The following is a 22,617-nucleotide window of genomic DNA, read 5'->3' on the forward strand; positions in this document are numbered from 1 at the left end:
AGTAGGTTGAACCCTATGGAACTGTCAGTATTTGACCATTTTGACCTATAAAAATGGCAGTTTCGTATAGTTCAACATAGAAGTGTTTACTAAGTATTTTTAAATGAATGTCGCTTGTTTTTACATTTAAGACCTCTGCCTGATACAAAAGTATTTACATATATAAATTCAACTAGGTTAAAAGTTATGCATAATGTAAAATAGACTAAGTGACACTGTAATTGGTAGTTATCGTGTCTGGTTGGTAAAATGATGTGTTTTTTTTCCCCTTTCTGTTTTTCTGTATTTCTTTGCCTTATATATATATGCTTATATAGTAAGCACAGATTACTTTTATAATAGAAAATAAAACCTTTTTTAAAAAAGGAAAAATCTGTGCTTTTTTCTAGTTCATGTAATTTATTTAGAAATTATTCTTTATTTCTTCTTTTCTTTGCAAAGGCAAGAACCATGGTATTTTATAATAAGCATGGATTTTAGAGCCGGTCAGATTCTCTTAGTTGTGTGACTTAGGCAGACTGTTTAATTTGTCTGAGGCTACTGTCCACATGTGTAAAATGGTAACTCATTTAGTCTTCACTGAGAGGTAATCATTAACATGTGACATACCTAGAATATGTTACTTTCCTTTCTCTGTTTTCCTAGCCCAAATCCTGCCTTTCATTAGGGCAATGTAATTCTGACCTCACACTTGTTACCTTAGTAATTTTGTAACTATACCGCTTGTTTTGTTCCTTTTTCTTTTCGTTAAAAAAATTATGAGAGTAAGGTGTATAATGTGTTATTTTTATAAATAACAAATTTTAAGTTACATGCAGAATTTGCCTAATAGTCACATTAATGACCATTTTTGTTTGTTTCTTATTTGAAGAATATCAAAGAATATTCCAACAACTAAAGATGTTGAGCCACTCCTGGAAATAGATGGAGATATAAGAAATTTTGAAGTGTTTTTGTCTTCAAGGACCCCAGTTCTTGTGGCTCGAGATGTAAAAACCTTTTTGCCATGCACTGTAAATCTAGACCCCAAACTACGGGAAATAATTGCAGGTGGGTGTTAGTAATAAATTTACTTTTTCCTCTCTGCAGCACTGAAGGCTTTTCCTGTTTCTGACTTAGCTGTGTATGTTTCTCCTGCGCTCCATGAAACACCAAGAAATATCGAACCAAGCGCTACACAGGAGAATTAATGAAACTGCAGATCGGCAGTCTGACATCTTTTGGGAATGCTAGGAAAATGCTGTTTGTTAAATTGACTTTTTTATGTTTCCCAGCCTACATAGCTGAAACTTCTTTGGAATCAGGTTCCTTTTAACAGTATAATCACCACTTTAAGATGTCAGTCCATTGTAATTTTTCTGTCACCAGTCTTCTGTCTTTAATAGGGATCTCTATCCAGAGGGGTAAGAAAATCTATATTACTTGTAAAATTTTAGCTTAAATCTGTGGACTAGAACTTGAGGACAGTGACATGAAGATTTTGGAAAAATTTAAGTTCTTGAAGCACCACTGTATGCACATGAACACACACAGAACCTTTGTTGAAACATAGTATCTTTTGTATGATTGCAGGTGCTCCTGACCCACCTTTGCATTTTCCAGGAATTATGAAGAGAGAGCCTTATACTCCTACATTCTTTGTTTAGATACCTGTTACAAGGCTGTTGTCAGAGGGGTATTTTGTGACTATGGAATTGTTTATTGTTATTGTTCAGAGGTGGATGAGACATATAGTTTGCAAACCCACAATCTTAGCTAACGTTATATTTACTACACAAGTTTGAATTATTAATAATTAACAAGACTTTATGAGTCACAAGAACTGTTAGAATAGCACAAATACCTTGAAAAGTCAGAAAAAAATGTATAGTTCTGGTAACTGAGGAGAAGGATCCAGATGTTGGTGACTTTTCAAATGGTGAAAAAAAGCTTTTATGCAAAGTAGTTCAGTTTCTCTTGCTAAAATGTCTATGGAGTATTCAAAATTTCCTGTCTACTTCTGTAACCAGTTGAAATCCTTGGCAAGAGCGATACAGTCATGTTTCTATGTGGTACCTAAAGGAGGAAATGGTAATTGGACTAAATAGTGATGTTCTATTTTCTTTTGCCTTCTGGGGTGTTGTTTAATCTTTTAGATGTTCGTGCTGCAAGAGACCAGATTAATATTGGAGGACTTGCGTATCCCCCGCTACCTCTGCACGAAGCTACCCCTAGACCACCGTCGGGCTACAGTCAGCCTGCGTCGGCCTGCTCTTCTTCCACCTCCTTCAGTGCCCCGTTTGGAGGAGGGGTTGTGTCACCACAGCCTCATAGCAGCTATTACAGTGGTATGACGGGACCCCAGCATCCGTTCTACAACAGGGTAAGCAAGTGCTAGGAATCTTAAATTTTAAGAATTTCTTCCAGGGAAGTATTAGAAGTTTTCTGCTAATGGAGTCTGTTATTATTTTAAAACTGTACTTTAGCTTTAAAGACAAAAAGTGTTAAGTTTGAATGCAGTATGATTTTTTAAAAATTAGAAGAATTTTGAATTTTAACGGTTCTAGATCTCAATTGAGTCTGAATATTAGAGATGCTTTTTGCTTTTATTTACTATCTTAATAAGAAAGTGAACTCTATGGGGTCAGCAGAGACTATCCTATGCTTCAAAGGGATCTGTTTTTCTATTTGTTTATAAACAATATTCCATTTGTTGTATCTTGTATAATAATTTATATTGGCGTTTAAAACAATGATAATTTTTATAGTAGTTCAGTAAACCTATATTTAATATGTGTTACAGCTTTTAAATGTGAGATAATAATGGGAAATACTGCTGGTAGGACTCAGGTGCTGTTGCCAAATAATAGCCAGTTTCTAGAGTTTTATTTCAAGTTATCTTCAGTCATGTATAATTATTTGCATAGTATAAATATGATAATTTTCTACTTCAAAAGATGAGAGCACAATTAATTATCAGCAGTATTCAGACCCCATCAAGTTTAGTAGGTCCAAGCTATCCTCATTTTAATGGTCTTAAACACTAATATTTCCTATAGGAAAATGGAGCATCTGCTCTAGTATTATACTTTCTGGAACTGTACTCTAAGATCCCTTGCAGTTTCTTTACTTTTGTTGTCTCCCTCTTTAGTCTAATTTGAGAAAATACAGGGGCTATTATTCATAGAAGCCAAGTGCATGCCTAAATAAATTTCATATAAGCTAGGAAGATAGAGAAATTTGAATAAATGTGGTAAAGCAGGAATTCTAAAATTTAAATTTTCCAGTTTTTGAGAATTGCCAGCCATGTAAGTTATTAGGTGTACCATTTATAGAGGTCCTGTGAGTGTTATTCCATTCTTTTACTCAAATAAGGAGAAAAAGGTGGAACAATAGCATTTTATAATGTATTTTATCCTTGTAAACTTTAACTGAGTGGTAGGCAGTGTGAAATGCAGGTTTTTATTTGCCAGTCTTAAAATCTGCTATAATTTTTCATAAAATGGTTCAATTGATAATTAGATGACAGTTGAAGTTTTGAGACCAAGAATTTTTTTTTAATATTAAATTACCATACCATCTAGGTGGAGACCTTGTGTTCACTAATTTCACATGAATAACAATGATGTGATGCTTTAATATCGTTTTATTATTTTAAAAACATTTTAAAATTTCTCATGTTTTTAGATCTAGTTATTTTTTGCTCTAGTTATTTGAGGTTTTTAGTCTGAAAGTTAAAAGCAGAACAATTTTCTTAAAATGGCAGGGGTGAAAAAGATAAGGGAAGATGTTACATCAGTGTAATGAAATTTAATATGTTTTAATCTTTATTTTTAACCCATAAAATCTGATAGCTCCTGTTATATGAAGCTGGATACAAATAAATGGTATAGTTATAGATCTCCTCTAAACAATGAATTCCCCGTTTAAAAAATATGCTTGCTTATTTAGGAGACAGTGTAAAGTCCAGGATATAGAATATAAAGTAAACTCTAGGAACCTAGAGTAACAATATTCCTGGAATCCATGTTTAGGAGGTTCTCATATAATTCAGACTTTCTTTGGTCTTACTTAAGGCTAATCTTTTTTTGGTAAAGAATAGTATTCTATTGAGATTCTATTTTGCTTTTTTTTTTTTTATGAGAGTGTGAGTTAATATTTGTAAATCACTTAGAACCTGACACATGGTAACCCATAAAAATGTTAAATGTAAAGAGAAACTCTGGTGTCAAGTTGTAAGGTACAAAACTTTAGTTGCTTTTTAAAAAGCTTTATTAAATCAACAATATAAAAATTTAAATAATATGTCTTAAGTTTGGGTTTGGTATCTTATAGAATATGAGTGAGGCATTTTTTCTTTTGTCACTTGCATTAAAAACTTGGAGTTGTATTTTATTGGTTAGTTTCATTTGCTACATCTCATTTTGCTTTGATTTCGGTAATTGTTTTGTTACGTGTTTTCTCCATAGCCATTCTTTGCCCCTTACCTTTACACGCCAAGGTACTACCCTGGCGGCTCCCAACATCTCATCTCACGTCCATCAGTAAAAACGAATTTGCCCAGAGATCAGAGCAATGGCCTAGTAAGTATAAAAAAGCATAACTAAAGTATTACTCTAATATGAAACATAGTCAGCATTAGAAGTTTGCTTATTTCCTTTCTGTAGTAAAAGAGCAACTTATTTTATAAGTAGTTTTAAGAAACATAAGCTGTTACTAACACAAAATGTATTTTGTTTTCATTTCTGGTAAATATCTATGAAAGGAAAGTGACTTGCAGCGTCAGGAAGTAAATGATGAGTTGTTTACAACCAGAGTTTCTGGCCAATAATGTTTGTTATCAAACTTTTAAAACTAAACCTTTACATCTTCTAATTTCTGATTTCTTTTTAAAGGACATACATATATGGTATCTGTGTCTATCTATATATATGCTAGCCCTATGGTATAAAAGTTAGAGGACGTATTGAAAGAACATTTTGATTGAATAGCAGAAATTAAATAGAATCAGGGAAGTATTCAAATATACTATTAACTCTAATCCAAAACAAAATACATTTGTGCCTAAAATTTTAGGTGTTCCTGATGATAAATGTGCGTTAACAATTAAAAAAAAAAAGAAATTCCCTGTTAATGTATTTTTTAAATTAGGAGGCAAAAGCTATAGAACTTAAACTGTTATTTAAATTTTAAAATATTATGATTGAAGGAAAAAAATCTAATCACGTCCAGGTGTCAGTGTTATATATTATTTTAGCATCATGTTCATTCATCATCCTTGTTTGGCTCACCCCTTCACCTTTTACCCACACTCTTGTTTTGTGTTGTTAGGAGGTTATCAAGGAGGATGCTGCTGAGGGGCTTTCTTCACCCACAGGCTCCTCGAGGGTAATGGAGTGTAGTCTTGTGGTGTGGAACGCGAGCATCTCCCGCTTCTGCAGCAGGAACGACTGTCTTAATCATGACAGCAGTTCACTAACTGTGCATCTGCAGTGTGATGGGCAGCTGGTGTAGAGTAGCTGAATACTAATAATTATAGTTCACGGATTAATTAAAAAGCTAATGTTTAACTTTACCCTTCATTTCCTCCTGCTTTTCCCCTTTTTCAATGACATGGGATGGTTTTTTTTTTTTTTTTTTTTTTTTGTCGTCCAATAAGGAAGGGGTTTTTCCAGCAGCCGTCAGGAGCATTCATTTGATGGTGTTAGTTCCTTAATGTTGGGCTTTATTCTCACACTTGCCTGTTTTTCTGAGACCTGCAGTTGGTACCACACATGTAGAATAGGTTTGAAAATATCTCCAATCAACCTTGAGACTGAAAAAAGACATTATGAGCTAGATGGTATAGACCAGGAATGGATCCTTAGTGGCTCGTGCTTAATCTAGGTGCCCATGCTTAGTGTAAATTCAGTACTACTACAGTGCTACTTTTCTTTATCTGTATACAGTTGATCCTTAAACAATGCAGGGGTTAGGAGCACCAAGCCTCCTACCAGCCTAAAATCCTAGCACTCTAAAATGGAGACTGTAACTTATAGTCAGCCCTCTTGCGGAAGTAGTTCCCCCTTATCCGTGGTTCTGCACCTCCAGATTCAACCAACCGCAGGTCGTGTAGAACTGTTGTATTTACCATTGAAAAAAATCTGCGTATAAGTGGACCTGCACAGTTCAAACCTGCGTTGTTCAAGGGTCAACTGTATTTATTAAAATAAAATTTCCAGATAAACAGAGCTAGTACAGCATGCAAAGGGAATTATTTAAAAAAAATTTTCCTCCAACACTGTAGGATGGGTATCTTTAAAAAAACAACTTTTGTAGGAAGTCTCTCTGTTTATTTATTATTCAAGGCTTTGTACTTAATAAGAAATACATTTAATGTGATGAGCCATAAAATCTTCATTCATTCAATCAGTGTGGAATTTAAGAACCCAGTTTGTATCTTAAGTTCTGTTGATTTATTTGCAGAATGTTATGCCCATGTAAACATGATCAATTTAATCTAAAGAAATGTAGCATAGCAGTTAGAATTACTTTGGTGAAATATTGCAGCCTGAATTTATGCATAATTTTTAACTTAAAACATGCATTTGAATAGGCAGTAGTTTTTTTTAACTTTAATTTTCTTTGAGTTAATATTAGTGAGATAGGAAGAGAACCATTTTGGTGTTTTCATTGAGGAGCTGATGATTCTTTTTAAGTCATTAACATTTTAGCTGAAGTGTTTGAGAGATTTCAATTATCCACGAATGATAGACACAATAAACCATAGTAATTCTATTTGGGTGTTGGGTGAATATTTAATCCATGGATCATTGCCACTATATGCAAGAATGACTTTTAGTTTAGTCGGAGAGCCTTTAATACATAGTTTCATGCATGCAATGCAATTCTCTGAGCTAAAATTCCTCCGCAAACTTTTTTTTTTTTTTTTTTTTTGCGGTACGCGGGCCTCTCACCATTGTGGCCTCGCCCATTGCGGAGCACAGGCTCCGGACGCGCAGGCTCAGCGGCCATGGCTCACGGGCCCAGCCGCTCTGCGGCATGTGGGATCTTCCCAGACCGGGGCATGAACCCGCGTCCCCTGCATCGGCAGGAGGACTCTCAACCACTGCGCCACCAGGGAAGCCCCCTCCGTAAACTTTTGATCAAAGTTAGATCCTGTGAAGAATTCGATGGTCTTAATGACAGACACATGCTGAAGTAGTAGCTGTTCCCATGCTTAAGGACAAACACTTGTGAGTAAAAGGTGTCTGTAATTTCAGGGACCAGTGAAGGAGCATTAGGCAAATTTTAAAATGAGTTTTTGGGGAAGGGGAAATAATGCAATTCTTAAGAAGTGTTTATGCAAGCGCAATAACGAAGAGTAAAAATGCTCTGAATATATTAGTGCCTTTGTTTAGTAAAATAACTATACTATTTGCTGTTTTTTTAATATTAAAAGGTAGTTTTGTAATCTGCTTAGTGAATAATAGTTGCTTCCCAAGCCTTCTTTGCTTTTAAGAAATTAACAGTGACAATAGCATGTAAAATTTATTTAGAAGTAGACTAGTTCAAGTAGACACTTAGTTCAAAGCCGTGTTAAAAACAGTGGTGGAAATGTGGAGAAGTATCTATACATGAGAACATTGTATGGGATTTTTATAGCTGAACCAACGAAGAAGTAGTTAATATAATACCAAAGTTTTTTTAGCCCTTCATGGCTCCTGTAGTTTTCCAGTACTGTAGTAGAAAACGATATGATTTCTGAGATAAGAAGACTGCAGGTGAGTTCATCTCTGCTCATGAGTTCATCTCTGCTCATGCATCTGTCTCCTGTATGCAACACTTGATGATAAGAGCTGCTTATAGATAAGTCAGGAGCTACGTGAACATTTTTGGACAAATCGTCTTGTCATTATGGACACAGAATAATGAGTTTAAAAAAAGAAAAAACACCAGAAAACCAGATCATAGAAAGTTAACCAGCTCTCTGTGGACTTTTCAATATAGGTGGTCCCATCTTTTTTTTACCTCAAGGAATTTCTCATAAACCTTCATAAAGCAGAGCCTTATGAAAATAGTTGAGTTTTCTCACATTAAGGAATGTTGTAATGATTGTGACTTGTGAAGACCAGCCAAGGACTTAACAGATAAATTATAGAGATGTCTGAGTGTCTCACTAGGGCGAAGACATAAAATACAAGCCTCTGTGCTGGCTTTTTTCCACTGTGATTTTATAATAGAGAAAATATATGCCAAATCTTGTAAAACTGAAAAAAATATATTAACATTGGGCCCAGGATATGATCCCCAGGATATTAGAGCTAGAAAGGACTAGTGTTTTTCTAACTTTAAAAGCAGAGAAGCCTTTTTTAGAAATGAAATCTTAATGAGAATTCTAGTTTACAAAACCAGTGAAAAAAGAACTCTGGCCCCCCACCTTGGACTTGCCTTCCCTCTGGGGGATCCTCAGAGAACGCTAGGACCCATGGTCTAGTCCAGTACCACGGTGCAGACTTACCTGAGGCTCATGGGAGGGCGCCAGGTGCAGAACTGGAATCCGTGTGGCTGTTTCCATGGACCGTTCCTCACCACCGTGCTGCCCTCTTTGCCCCTGTTAATACTAAGCATGACTTGGTCAGGTACTTGGTCATTCAAGTTAAATAGGCCCTGGTGATTAGCTCTTTGCCTTGGAGAAATTACTTAACCTCTCTGATACTCAACTTCCTCATCTGGAAAAAGGAGACCTACCTCACAGGTCTGCTTTAAGGATTACTCAGGCTTCGCATACTTTAAGTACTTAATAATCATTATTATTACTACTGTCCCAAAGACCAAATTCCATGGAGCTTTAAAAAGACTCAGAAACTAAAACCGTTTTGTGTTAAGTAACCTTTTCTCAGTGGTGGGAGTAGTGTATAAACACTCCAGTCAGTGTAGATTAACTCAGCCTTTTATCTGTTGATGCTTCTCTGGCCCAAAAGGTGGTTTGATTTCCCTAGAATCAGTTTGTTTTCCTAGACTTTAGGAGGATTTCCAGCTTATCTGAATGCTCCAAATATTTTACAGTTTTGAAAGCTTCCCAGGAGAATTTTACTTGGTGCCTTTACCTTCTTTCAGTCCAGGTCCCACTAGGAAGTAGTGGCATTCAGATCATTCTGTGACCGTGAAGGGAAGGACCCACCAAGGAGGGCCTGCCTCGAGCCAGGTCCCCTCAGTGGCATTTTGTTGTGGTCTTTCAAAGAGTTGTTCTTATGAGTGTTGTATTCAGTCTGTTTTTATTTAGGGTATGTTGCTCATGGTGGTAACTGTGTTTCCTTGAAAAGCATTTTTTCGAAGGAAGGAGTGATAGAGCATTTCTTTATCCTTTTATCCTTCCTTGAATTATTTAGCATTGAGTCCTTCAGATGCCTGTTTGATCATCCACTGGTTCACTGTTACAGTGGGATGTGGCAGTGAGCAAAACTGATGGAAATCCTGCCTTCTTGGAGCGGATGGGTTTGAGGCTGCCAGGCGGGAACGATCAGTGTTGCTACCAAGTCATACTTTCTCGACCTCCTATGCCGCAGGGGTTACTAGATACCTTTAGATAGCTTCATTTAGATCAGCTACCTCACTGAAAAGGCATGAAAATAATTAGCACAACATTTAATTGCGGAGAACTTCAGAGTTGCAGAGGCAGTGTTAATAACAGTATCCTGCCTTACAGTGTGCTGTTACTTTTACTTTTAGAGATTGATGAAATTTACTGAATTAATAAAAGTCTTAAAAATGAAGGTCTTGGTTTTCATTAAACCAGATCCGATTGGTGGAGTGACCAAGTTAAAAGGGAAAAAAAGATGAGACTCAACTGTAGATCATTTTTATTTCCACCACTGGTTTAGAACTCTTAACCTGTTAAACAGATATATGTCCAAATCAAGCTGTCTCTCATTGCTCAGGAGCAGACTTGGATGAGAAAGCTAAAGATGCCGTGGGTAAGGCAGGGCGCCTTTCAGGTTTCATTTAGATGCAGGCTTAGGGCGGGTGCTCTTTGCCAGCAGTCAGCACCTTTTCTCAGGAGGTTCACTCACACTTTCTAAAGCATTTTAGGAGTGCACTTTTTTATTGATCTGTTTCAATTTGGAAAAGTTTTAACATATTTTTTCTCCAGTAATGTAGTGAAAAATTATATTCACTTCCAGCTTCAAAGTCTTTGTGCCAGACTTCAGCTCAAGAAAGCTTTTTTCCTAAACAATAAACTGCAACTAAATTGATTGAGATATTATCGAAGAAGTGGGATACTGCAGTAAGGATATCATTGAAATCCTAGAGTACAGTTAAAAGTTAAAAAATAACAAAATCGTGTCCTGAACTTGTTTTTTTAAAGATTGCCCTTTACATGTGGTGTTAAACCTCATCTGTCAACTTTGACTTAATTATTACTAGGTTGGCCAAAATGTTCGTTCGGGTTTTTCCATAACATGTTATGAACTTTTTGGCCAACCCAAAATTTCTCATGCAGTTCAAGTCTCCACAGATATACATAGTAACTTTCTAAAAAACCTACTTAAAATAACGTTGATATGTAAACTAGAAAACAAGGTTCCCATAAGGTACTCCAGCTAATGACATAGTAAAAGAAAAACATTGTAAATTAACTTTGACTCAATATTGTCAATTATCTATAGATTATTTTAACTATTTTAAGAATGTTTACCACCAACCTAATTTGTACAGAAGAATAATTAGTAGCAGTGTGTCTGCTTTGAATTAGAGTTTTAAAGAACTACATCAGTAAAATAGTTACGTTACTCACAGTATGCAAATAGTTTTCACTGTTATATTTACGATTTCTTGAGCTGCAAGGCTCTTAGGGCCTTTCTTTTCAAATGGTATTTTAGTGCATCTATTACGTGCCACATGCCTAGTGAAACAAACCCCAAATTTGAAAAGTATATCTCTGAATGTTAACTATAGTGTGGCTAGATAATATTTTATTTTATGAAGTGAGCATGTGAATTCCAAGTATTTAAACCTTATTATTAAATTGGCCTGCAATTAATAGTGGCAGTTTTTTATCAGAATATTTAAAAATTAATTTTAAACTTGTACATAGTAGGAATATTGACTTTTTGTAGCAAATTTTATTTACCTGGTTTTCTTGTTGAATGTATGGCCCATGATTTATTCTTTTAAGAGGAAGAATATAAAATTTGAGAGTACAATTTTAAAATTACCAAGCACATGTTAATGACATGAAACTACTGTGTGTGTGTGTATGCGAGTGTTCCTTGCTTTGTGTTGCTGTAGAGGTGGTGTGTTCGAAGTCATGGGAAAGTAAGAGGAGTGACAAAAGTGCTGCCCGTTTTTATTACATATGTGTATTTGATGTTTTACTTTAAGCTTGTGTCCTTCATTCTGTTTTATTCCTTCCTTAAAGCCGTGTGACTCTGGGTTTAACAAACAGAGACAGGTACAGAAACTTTCAGTGAAATCTTACTCACTTTTCTTGTTTTAGACTATTAGAAGCAATCATTGGCAGCTTCATGCTGGGCTGTTTATAAATCTGTGCTCATTTTGGTGCCTTGGGTTTATTTTAATAGCTGCTTTCAGCCTTTGCATGGCTCTCATTTCTGGCTAATCAATTCTAAGCTTGCTTAATAAATTTACCAAAGATGATAATGTTTCAGAATGTAGCTTTAATCTACTTATAATATAAAATCATATAGTTATATCAAAGTAATTTAAATCTGTCTTGTTGTTAGCTTTACTTTGACCCGGAGGAATTCTGATTTGTATGTATTTTGAAGTTTATATTTAACAGTTTAAACAAACTAACATCTTCTGCTTTCAATCTTCTGTATTAGAAAAAAAATTTTTTTAATAAATTGTGATGTATACTGAAGTGATCTTTTCTTGACTTGTAACAATTAAATTTCAAGTAAGAATGCATGATAAACTTTAAAGTATTACCATTCTTTGTATTGCCAAAGTAATGTAATTAGTTTCCTATTAAGAATTTACATATTGAGTTACTGAATATGCTTTTTCCTTATCATTTTTATACTCTTCTTTTTATGAGAGTTCCATCTAAAGATCATTATTTTGGCTACTAAGATTCATTTGGTTTCAAAATAATTTTATTATATATGATTATTTTAGAAAAGACCTGGCAAGTAATCACTATTTCTCTTTTATTCAAAGAAGCATATTGTAATGTATTGTAATTTATTGATAATTTACCCCTTTTCTTGAGAAAACCCAACTCACAAATAATGAATAGTCAGACTATAGCTTTGATGGAATTACAGGGATATCCATGGTGTCTTTTCTTATAGCTTCTCAAAGCCATTCAGAGATAATATATATTTTCTACATAATTCCCAATGAGGGACAAAATATGTTTTCAAGTGATAAAATGTAAAAGTTTTGAAGGATCATAAAAGTAAAAGAATGTGGAGTTTTTTGTTTTAAAGGAAAAGGGTAGTATCTTTATTAATGTGTCTCCATTGCTGAATTCTCAGATTCCTTTAAGATACTCTTCAACACTTTACATCCCTCCCCCGCCATGCAGACAGAGTTAATCTGTTCCATGTCTGTTATACTTGCCTTTTTTAGCACAATCAGAAGTAGAGTTTTTTTGTGATTAAAAAATTTTTTTTAACTTTAAAATAATTTTAGACTTCAAAGGTACAAAAATAACATTCCCTTAATGTTAGCATCTTTCCTAACTGTAGTATATTTCTCAAGAGCAGAAGTGAAAATTTGTACAATACTCTTAATACAGACTTTATTTGAATCTTACCAGTTTTTCCACTAATGTCATTTTTCTGGTCCAGGATTCAATCCAGTTGTATTTTGTTATTTCTCCTTAGAGTTCCCTAATCTGTGACAATTCCTCAGTCTTTCCTTGTCTCTTATGACCTTAAAACTTCTGAAGAGAACTGATCAGATATTTTGTAGACTGTCCTTCTATTTGGGTTTATTTGCTGTTTCCTAATGATTAGAAGATTATACATCTTTGGCAAGAGACCCACAGAAGTGATGCTGTGTCCTTCTCAGTGCATCATATTTGAGCATCTGTGAGGGCCTAAATCTTCCCACTGGTCATGCTGATAACCTCAGTCGTGTGGTTAAGGTGGCATCTGCCAGATTTCAACACTGTGAAGTTTTATTTTTGCCTTTGTAGTGAGTAAATATTTAGGGGGAGATACTCTAAAACTCTGCAAATATCCTGTTTCTCCTTATACTTTTGCCCATTACCTTTAATGTCCACCAATGCATCTTGTGTACAGCCACTCTTGTGGTGTTTTCCTGATGGTAATTTTCTGTTCCCTTCTTCTGCATTTATTAATTGGAATTCTATAAGTAAAAGCTGTCTCTTCCTCCTCATTTATTTACTTATTCAACTTTTTATTTATATCAGTATGGATTCATGGATATTTTATTCTATGAATTATAATCCAGTATAATCATTATTTATTTTGGTGATCAGACTGTTTGTGATTTTTCTAATCAAGAAAATGTAAACAAGTGTAAATGTACCCAGAAAGAAGAGCTAGGTTGAGGACATTTGAAAGACAGTATTAAAGATCATTTAAAAGATAAATATTTTTCAGCAATAAAAAAGAATGAAGTACTGATCCATGCTATAACATGGATGAACCTTGAAAACATACTAAGTGAAAGAAGCTAGTTATAAAAGGTCACATATTGTGTGGTTCCATTTATATGAAATGTCCAAAATAGGCAAATCCACAGAGACAGTAGATTAGTGGTTGCTAGGGGATTGGGACTGGGTGTTGGAAGGGATAAAGAATGACTGCTAATGGTACAGGATTTCTTTTTAGGGATACGAAAATGTCCTAAAGTTGATTGTGGTGATGGTTTCACAGCTGTGTGAATATACTAAAAGTCATTGAATTGTACACTTTTGATGGGAGAATTGTATGTGAATTATATCTCAAATAAACCTGTTTAAAAGAAAGAAAGAAAAAACAAATATGGTGATTAAAAATTCATAGAAAGCAGTTTAAGTTTCCATAGTAGATACTGGATAATTAACACTTTGAATATTGGTTGGCTATACTCATCCAGGCAGAAAATAGAACTTTGTATAAAAATATGAAAACTAAATTCTGGAAGTACTAGTGTTTTGCTGTTAGTATTTTTGAAGTAATTGAACCTCAGACCATATAATATATGGCATGTTTTAAATTTATATTTAATTGAAAACAAACTATAAATAAATGTGTTTTGTGCAGTATATTCCAAGGCATTAATTTACAAATTTTTATGGGACTGTCTTACACTTGTAAACTTGCTAAGACTCCCTCTCATAAAATTACTGCCTCACTGTCTGTTCAATATGGTCTCATCTCCTAGCTGTATTTATATTTATATGTAATATAGGTATATTTTGTTTATATACTATGTGTGTATATTTATCAGTTCATAATGGAGTATTATGTTACACTTTCATGTTACAAATCATGTTTAACAAGTAGCTAACAGGCATTTTTGGCTGTCATAGTCTACCTTGGTAATGATAAAAGAGGCAGTAGAAAATATAAATTTACACATACTTGAGGATAGGATAAATTGTATTTATTTTAAGACTAGATTGACTGGTAAACAAGACAGGTCATTTGGAGCATTTTCCTCTATACTAGTTGGTTGGTCTTCTCTTTATTTTGCTTATAGTTTCTGTAAACTCTTTAAAAATAGACAGTTGCAACAAAGAAAATAGGAAGTTATAAGACCTGATAAGTTAGGGTTCCCATCCAAATCTACCAGTAACTAGCTATTTATTCTGTGACTTTGAAGCCAAAACTTACCGCTCTGTAAGCCAATGTCCACATCTGTAATTGAGGAGCTTCATATACACTTGGCCACAGGCAAATACTTCTTTAGTATGTCACCATATTCGTAAAATATTTTTCTTCTAAGTAAATACTAGATTTATTATTTTGACTTTCCTTTTAAATGAGACCAAATTTTTTTTTTTTTTTTTTTTTTTTTTGCGGCATGCGGACCTCTCACTGTTGTGGCCTCTCCCGTTGCGGAGCACAGGCTCCGGACGTGCAGGCTCAGCGGCCATGGCTCACGGGCCTAGCCGCTCCGCGGCATGTGGGATCTTCCCGGACTGGGGCACGAACCCGTGTCCCCTGCATCGGCAGGTGGACTAAATGAGACCAAATTTTAATGGATCATATTTACTTCCACATGTGTTAAGAAGTAATACTGTTGTTTCATATTTACGTGATTATTGTATAGATTCTTAAGGGGAAGTTTTAGATCCCTTGGGTATAAAATATGGTCACGATCTGAAAACTTCAGATAGTTAATAGTCGTAGACTGTTAAGGTAGTCTGTAAAGACATTTAAAGCTGTTTGGTATAGGCACTTTTAAAATAATTTCATAGATTCACTTTTTGTATTTTGTAATATAGGCATCAGTAATTCCCCCCATTCCTTTTCTTTTTTTAACCCCCTGTCCTTCTGTTATTAAGGGCTACACCCTTCTCTCTTGAGGTTTGAAGTTAGGCTCTCTTGCATTTGGCCTCGCCTTGGCTCGTGGAATGTTCTGTCTTCTTAGAAAAGTGGTTTTGATCAGGCTGTATCTGCTATAATAAAAGATACTTCTTAAGGTGTAACAGTAGCTAAATCTGTTCCCTAATGTCATTTCCCCATACTGCACACATTCGCTGTCTTTACTTTAGTTTGAAAATATATTGTTAATCAGAGTACTTATAGTGTAACTTCACAAGTTCCTCTGTCACATGACTGCGTATATCTGACATTAAATGCTATTCATACATGTATTTTTCCACGACTTATCTAGGGATCAGGCCCAGCCTCAGGAACAATATCACTGAATTCAATGAATGTGGATGCGGTTTGTGAGAAACTGAAGCAAATAGAAGGGCTGGAGCAGAGCATGCTGCCTCAGTATTGTGCGACCATCAAGAAGGTGACCAGCAGGTTTCCCCGCTGACTCGAGACAGGGCTGAGGGCGCCAGTGGCGGGCTTTGTGCATGGCGAGCGCTTTGTATTTAGCTTCTCAAAGACGAGTTCTGTGTTGAAATGGGAAAGCTCTAGGTGGAAACAGGTTTCTTACTATTTGTATCCTAAAATTGCCCCTTTATCCCTTAGTTTAGAAATGGATAAAAGAAAACAAAGTGTTGTATTACAACGTTCCTGTAAAATGATCTAATATAAGGGGGAGTTCCCTGGCGGTCCAGTGGTTAGGCCGTGGTGCTTTCACTGCCTGGGTTCTATCCCTGGTCAGGGAACTAATGTCCCACAAGCCACGTGGCATGGCCAAAAAAAAAAAAAAAAATCTAATATAAGTCAAAAATGCTTTGATGAGAAGTACAAAGCTCTAAAGGATTTCACATTAAGATTAACAATAACTTATATTTCCAATATGCAACATAGAATATTTGAAGGCCTTTTATGTTACATTTTCTTTAATTATAATATCTATTTGTGACTTAATAATTATCCAAGTAAACCATACTTACTTCATTTTCCTCAAATTCTCACTTTCATGTCTTAGAGGACTTCTGATCATGTCCTGTTTGATAATATCTCAGAGGTTTGGGTTTGCAAGGCTAATGCATTTGAGGAAGTTTATTTCTTCCGAGATCTTTTCTTGCAATTCCAATAACTACCACGAACCTCGGATTTTGAGGAGGCTTCCCATCTACAAGGCTAACCCAGTCCCCGTTTTAACAGATACTTCCACTAAGTTATACTTTTTCTATCAGAGATATAGTGAAGGAGAACATGAACAACAAGCCTGTAATATTTACATACTTTAAAGCCTGGCATCTAATAAGGTTTTAAAAGAATTATGAGCACATATACCATTTCACTGATCTTAACTTGTGTTTGGTCAGAAAGGTTCGGATAATGTTAGTTTTCTCACAGATCTAGATTCTCATAGATTAGTGTTAATCCCCATATGCGAAAGTGTTGAGCACTGCCTTTCCAAGGTACAAACCTGACTGTCCTCAAGGCAGCTTGACGAGCGTCAGGGAAGAGGGAGGTCTCCACGTGAACCCTTTGTGGGGATTTAGTTTCCCGCAGGACAGTGGTTCTCTCCCCACTCAGCTCTTTACTCTCAGGCCTTGGCTGTTTGAAGCCCATCGTAGCAACTGGTTTCTTAAGTGCTGCTAAGCTCCTCGCCTTTCCACAGCAGGACCTCTGCCGTAGGCTTGCCCTGTACATTCTGTTCTTCAGAATTAACTTGGAAACTGAGCATTCTGTTGGTTTTAAACCCAGGTATTCCATAATTTTACCACAGTTAATAAAGTCAGGTTTTGTATTTTTGTAAAAGAAGTAAGCTACCTGTTATTAATAAAGAAAATTCTGTCATTTCTTACTTGGAAGGGACTAGAATTACAGAGACCCAAGAGTGACAAGATCATTTTCTGTGAATTTAATAGACTGGGAGATTTGTGGGTGGACATTCTTGGTGGCTGAAGTTATCTAGTATAGTTGATAAACAAGTTTGTCAGTGCTTCGCTTCATTTAGAAGTTCATCAGTGACCAACATGCTGACAGATGTCTTTGTCCCCTCCCAGCAGCTTGCCTTCGTGTTCATGTTTTATGATCAGAGGGAAAAAGCTAACAGTTTTGTTATTGCTTATGGCAGAATAGGTAGTTTTGGAAATAGTTGGAGGGTTAGCTCTTGGGTTGGTCCCTGAAGAATTATTTATTTTACTTGAGCGCCTAAGACACTTGGAAGAGTATGGAGTGGCTTATGTTATTCAGATTCTACTTGTTTATTAATTATTACATGGGGTGATAACCTTCTTTAGGTCAATATTTTCTGGTCTCTAATATAAATGTACTTTTTAATCACTAGAAGTTCAGAATCTCTCACATTTTGTTTATCTTTGTATTTGTGTTTGTTTTTATTCAGGCAAACATAAATGGCCGTGTGTTAGCTCAGTGTAACATTGATGAACTGAAGAAGGAAATGAATATGAATTTTGGAGACTGGCATCTTTTTAGGAGCACAGTAAGATATTTTTAGTATTTGTAGAATTATTTACAACATTTTATAAAACAAGTGCCAGTAAGTACTGGTCTAAACTGATATTTTCCTATATTTTTTAAAAAACATGTAAAAATTACATTTCACAATTATGTGTACAACTCTTTTATATCCTGTTTGTAGAATATACACAGCAGCACTTAGCAACATTTGCCTTTTGGGCATTTCACTTGGAAATCTGGGAGAGAGGCCACCTGCCAATCCTCCACGCTTTCATTGACCAGGACACTCTCCTTGGCCTCACTCAGTCAGGCTTCCCGGAGCCTGTAGGCCTCGACCTTGGTGTCTGTCCTCATTGGGCCTGCATTGCCCCATTGTAAGAAGAATCCTGTTAAGTCAGTTGAGAAAGAACCCCACCCTCAGTGTCTGATCACCCTCGCTATGCGATTACACTCCTCATCCTCCACCCCTCCTCCGCTCCCCGTGAGGTCCTAGACCCCAGGCCTGCCTCCAGAAGGTATCCTGTCAGGTCAGTTCAACCAGAATCCCACCCCCACCCCTTACCCCTGATGCTTCCTCTTAGCAACTTTCCACCCACTCACCCCCCGCCTCGTTCCTGGGCTGTAAATGCCCACGTGTCTGCACTGCTTTTGGAACTGAGCCCAGTTCTATCCTGAGGTCCGTTTTTCCCCATTGCGATAGTTCCTGGTTAAAATCTGTTTTTACTGCTTTAGCTACTCTCCAGCTCTGGTTCTCTTTGACACACTCCAGTTGCATTTTGTCTTGTTCTTAAGTTAAATTTTAAATTAAAGTAGTAACACAGTGGTCAAATTAGAGTATAACATATATGTGATGGTTGTTGTCATTACAGTTATCTGTTGGTATCTGTGGGTGGGTGGTTCCAGGACTCCTGTGGGTACCAAAATCTTTAGATGCTTAAGTCCTGTATATAAAATGGCATAGTAATATTTGCATATTACACACATCCTCCTGTATACTTTAAATCACCTCTAGATTACTTATGATGTCTCATACAATGTAAATGCTGTGTAAATAGTTGCCAGTGTGTGGCAAATTCAAGTGTTGATTTTTGGAACTTTCTGGAATTTTTTTTTCCAAATATTTTCAATCTGTGATTGGTTGATTCTGCAGGTGCTAAACCACTAGATTCTGAGGGCCAACTGTACTTCTTTTAGTACAGATGATCCTTGAACAACTCGGAGATTAATCCACTGACAACAGAGTCAGCCCTCCGTATCCAAGTTTCCTCCGCATCTGCAGATTCAACCTACCCTGGACCGTGTAGAAAATATTGCCGTCTTCACTAGTGAAAAATATCTGTGTGGAAGCAGATCTGCGCAGTTCAAACCTGTGTTGTTCAAGGGTCAATTGTATTATTAATATAGAAAAGCAGATAAGAACAAATGTATTTGAAATTTACTTACAGAAAGTATGCTTTCTCATTTCCATTAGAGTAACTTCATGTTTAATTTTTAAGATAATTTCTAAAGCTTCTAAAATGTGATTTGTCAGTGCAGATACTGATGACTTTTTTTTTCTCTCTCTCTTAAGGTACTAGAAATGAGAAATGCAGAAAACCAGGTGGTCCCTGAGGACCCACGTTTACTGAGTGAAAACAGCAGCTCAGTTCCTCATGGTGAATCTGTGCACCGCGCGTCACACGAGTTGCCTCACACCGAGCTCTCCAGTCAGACCCCCTACACGCTGAACTTCAGCTTTGAAGAGCTGAACACACTCGGCCTGGATGAAGGGGCTCCACGTCACAGTAACCTAAGTTGGCAGGTATTTATTAAATGCCATTTTTCATATTACTGACGAAGAGGGTGGTGTTTAGTTCTCCGAGATTATGTCGGTGCATTTATATAGTCATTCAGAAAATCTTTAATGAGTCCCTGAATGAAGAGGATGGAGGGAGGAGTCCCTGTTCTCCAGGAGCTGTGTTCTTCTGGAGAGGACAGTAGAACAAAAAGAAAATAACGTGATTTCAGAAATTGATACGAATTGAGAAAATAGTAAAATAGAGTCATGGCGTCGAGGGTGAACAGGAACTGGCCTACTTAGGTGGTTAGCTGAGTTCATCTTTCACTTGCTGTTTCCTTGTTAAATTCAGTAATCATTGGCTAAAACACATCTTTATTGGATAACCTGCCATGTAATCCCTTTGAGCACCACAACCTGGTTTTTCAGTACGTATGTTGCACACTGTTCGTGGATATTCGTTTTCTTTTTATTATCTGATGTTAGATACGGCTGAGTTCTTTCTTTGGATGTTCTTAGAAGAGGGAAGAGAGGCGAGGATCAGGAATAAAAACAAAAGTGAGAGAACGTGAGAAGGAGTAAGGGCTGGACAAGAAGAAAAATAAACTAGGAAAAAACCTAGAGCAGGGTACAGAACAGAGAAAAGACAAGCAAGGGAGGAAAAATAGTAAGTAGCTACCAAGAGCTCTCTACTGAAAGGGAGCCGTATTTAGAGAAAGGAGTACCTGTTAGGTCTACCATTTTGAAGGGTGTTGTGTTTGATTTGGTAGTAAAAATATTTTTTGGTTGTTATTATCTTTTTCTACGTACTATCAATCTTATTCTTTAAGTTGAGAAGCTATTTTATTGTGTGTTAATAACTAAGATAAAAATTTCCTTATTTTACGATAAGTCCACACTTGACCCTTTTATCTCACTGTTTCAACAACAGTAATTCCTTTCTTTTCCCTGGAATTCCTTTTAACATTTCTTAAGAAATCCTCATCATCTGCTTTTCCATACTTGGTATTTACCACCGTGACCTGGAAAGTCTCACAACCTTCCTATCAATGCAGGAGTTCTCAAACTTTTTTTAAATCTCAGAATCCTTTTACACTCTTAAAAATTATTGAAGACCCCCAAAGAGCCTTCGTTTATGTAAGTTTTATCTGTCAGTATTTACTATGTTAGAAGTAAAAACTGAGAACCTTAAACCAACTATATGTTAACATAAATAATATTTTTATGAAAAATGACTGTTTTCCAAAACAAAACATATTTACTGAAAATGATATTGTGTTACACATCTCTTTAATGCCTGGCTTTGTAGAAGACAGCTAGATTCCCATATCTGCTTCTACATTGAATCTCCTGGGAGGTCACACATGAACCAACCTCTGGAGACTCCACTGTACACTATTGTGAGAATGAGAGTGAGTGGAAAGGCAAAGGTCATCTTCATATTCTTAGGAAAATAGTTTAGACCTCGTGGATCCCCTGAGAAGGGGTCCACATACTGCATTTGAGAGTGAGGGCAGCACTGTCCTGAACTGGGTCTCAGGGAACCTTCTCAGGGAACTGGGTCATTTTCTCCTGGTGGCAGGAAGACTCTGCCTTATTTCTGCTTCATTTCAACCTTTGCTCTTGCCCTTTCTTAAACTTCCTTGATTCTTTTTCTTCCATTTCCTTCCTCTTTTTCCTAATCTTTACTTTTTTTTTTTTTTTTTGCGGTATGCGGGCCTCTCACTGTTGTGGCCTCTCCCGTTGCGGAGCACAGGCTCCGGACGCGCAGGCTCAGCGGCCATGGCTCACGGGCCCAGCCGCTCCGTGGCATGTGGGATCTTCCCGGACCCTGGCACAAAACCGTGTCCCCTGCATCAGCAGGCGGACTCTCAACCACTGTGCCACCAGGGAAGCCCTAATCTTTACTTTTTATTCCTCATGTTATTAACCTTTTCTGGGGTCTAAAGCAATTCTCGTCCCAAAACTTCATTGGAAATCAAACTTTTAAAAATATTTTATTTCTGTTTACTTGGATCTGAATGTTGACTCTCAAGGCTTCCATTTTTGTTCATTTGGATCCTGTATTTATCTTTTTATCTTTTCCATTGCACTTTATTTTTTTAATTTTTATTATTATTTTTTTTTGCGGTACGCGGACCTCTCACTGTTGTGACCTCTCCCATTGCGGAGCACAGGCTCCGGACGCACAGGCTCAGCGGCCATGGCTCACGGGCCCAGCCACTCCGCGGCATGTGGGATCTTCCTGGACCGGGGCACGAACCCGTATCCCCTGCATCGGCAGGCGGACTCTCAACCACTGCGCCACCAGGGAAGCCCTCCATTGCACTTTATACTTTTCCTTTTAAAATGTTTTTTTCTCTTTTTTTTTTTGCATTTTGAGTACATTTTTTTTCTCTGAATTGGAATTTGACAGAAACTTCATGTCGTGCAAGTTGAGAAAGGTTCTATTTAACATACATTTAAAGACTTGAGTATTTTGTTTTTGAGATATATCTTAACTCTCATCTTCTTTCTCTTTTCTAAGGGGAACTTATATATTTTATCAACGAAGGTGACTTTTGCCGTAGATAAGTTTAAAAGTTTGAAATGATAAAAACAAGTCCTAAGGTTATTTGTTAATATAACCTTAAATTATACTTTTAAATATTAACAATAAACTAATTTTATTACAATTTGTATAAAGCTTTCTAATAACAGTCAAATTATTCATAAGTTCACAGCTTTTGTTAAACTGTGTTATGCAGAATTCTCCTAAAAGAATTTGGTATTTTAAGGACTTTAAAAATTCTTATTGTCCATATATATATATATTTATATATTTATATATATATATATATATATATATATATATAATTTCCTAAGCTGATATTTATTGTGCCTTTTTTTGGG

The 22,617-nt window shown here is 36.2% G+C and overlaps 1 protein-coding gene across 4 annotated transcripts in view; it reads left to right on the plus strand.

Annotated features, from left to right (window-relative positions):
- Positions 1 to 22,617, plus strand: part of KIDINS220 (kinase D interacting substrate 220) — a 91,022-nt gene that overhangs the window by 65,303 nt on the left and 3,102 nt on the right. For 2 of the 4 annotated variants that reach the window (XM_081254291.1, XM_081254292.1), the window contains exons 23-29: positions 872 to 1,050; positions 2,136 to 2,362; positions 4,449 to 4,562; positions 11,381 to 11,413; positions 15,784 to 15,912; positions 17,872 to 17,970; positions 19,519 to 19,749. In XM_081254291.1, the coding sequence (XP_081110417.1) occupies positions 872 to 1,050; positions 2,136 to 2,362; positions 4,449 to 4,562; positions 11,381 to 11,413; positions 15,784 to 15,912; positions 17,872 to 17,970; positions 19,519 to 19,749 (1,012 nt within the window). The remainder of the gene's footprint in view (positions 1 to 871; positions 1,051 to 2,135; positions 2,363 to 4,448; positions 4,563 to 11,380; positions 11,414 to 15,783; positions 15,913 to 17,871; positions 17,971 to 19,518; positions 19,750 to 22,617) is intronic. The other 2 variants (XM_081254293.1, XM_081254294.1) reach the window with 1 other exon arrangement.

Source organism: Mesoplodon bidens (genome assembly GCF_964165515.1).
Source record: "Mesoplodon bidens genome assembly, chromosome: 14".
Lineage (NCBI taxonomy): Eukaryota > Metazoa > Chordata > Mammalia > Artiodactyla > Ziphiidae > Mesoplodon > Mesoplodon bidens.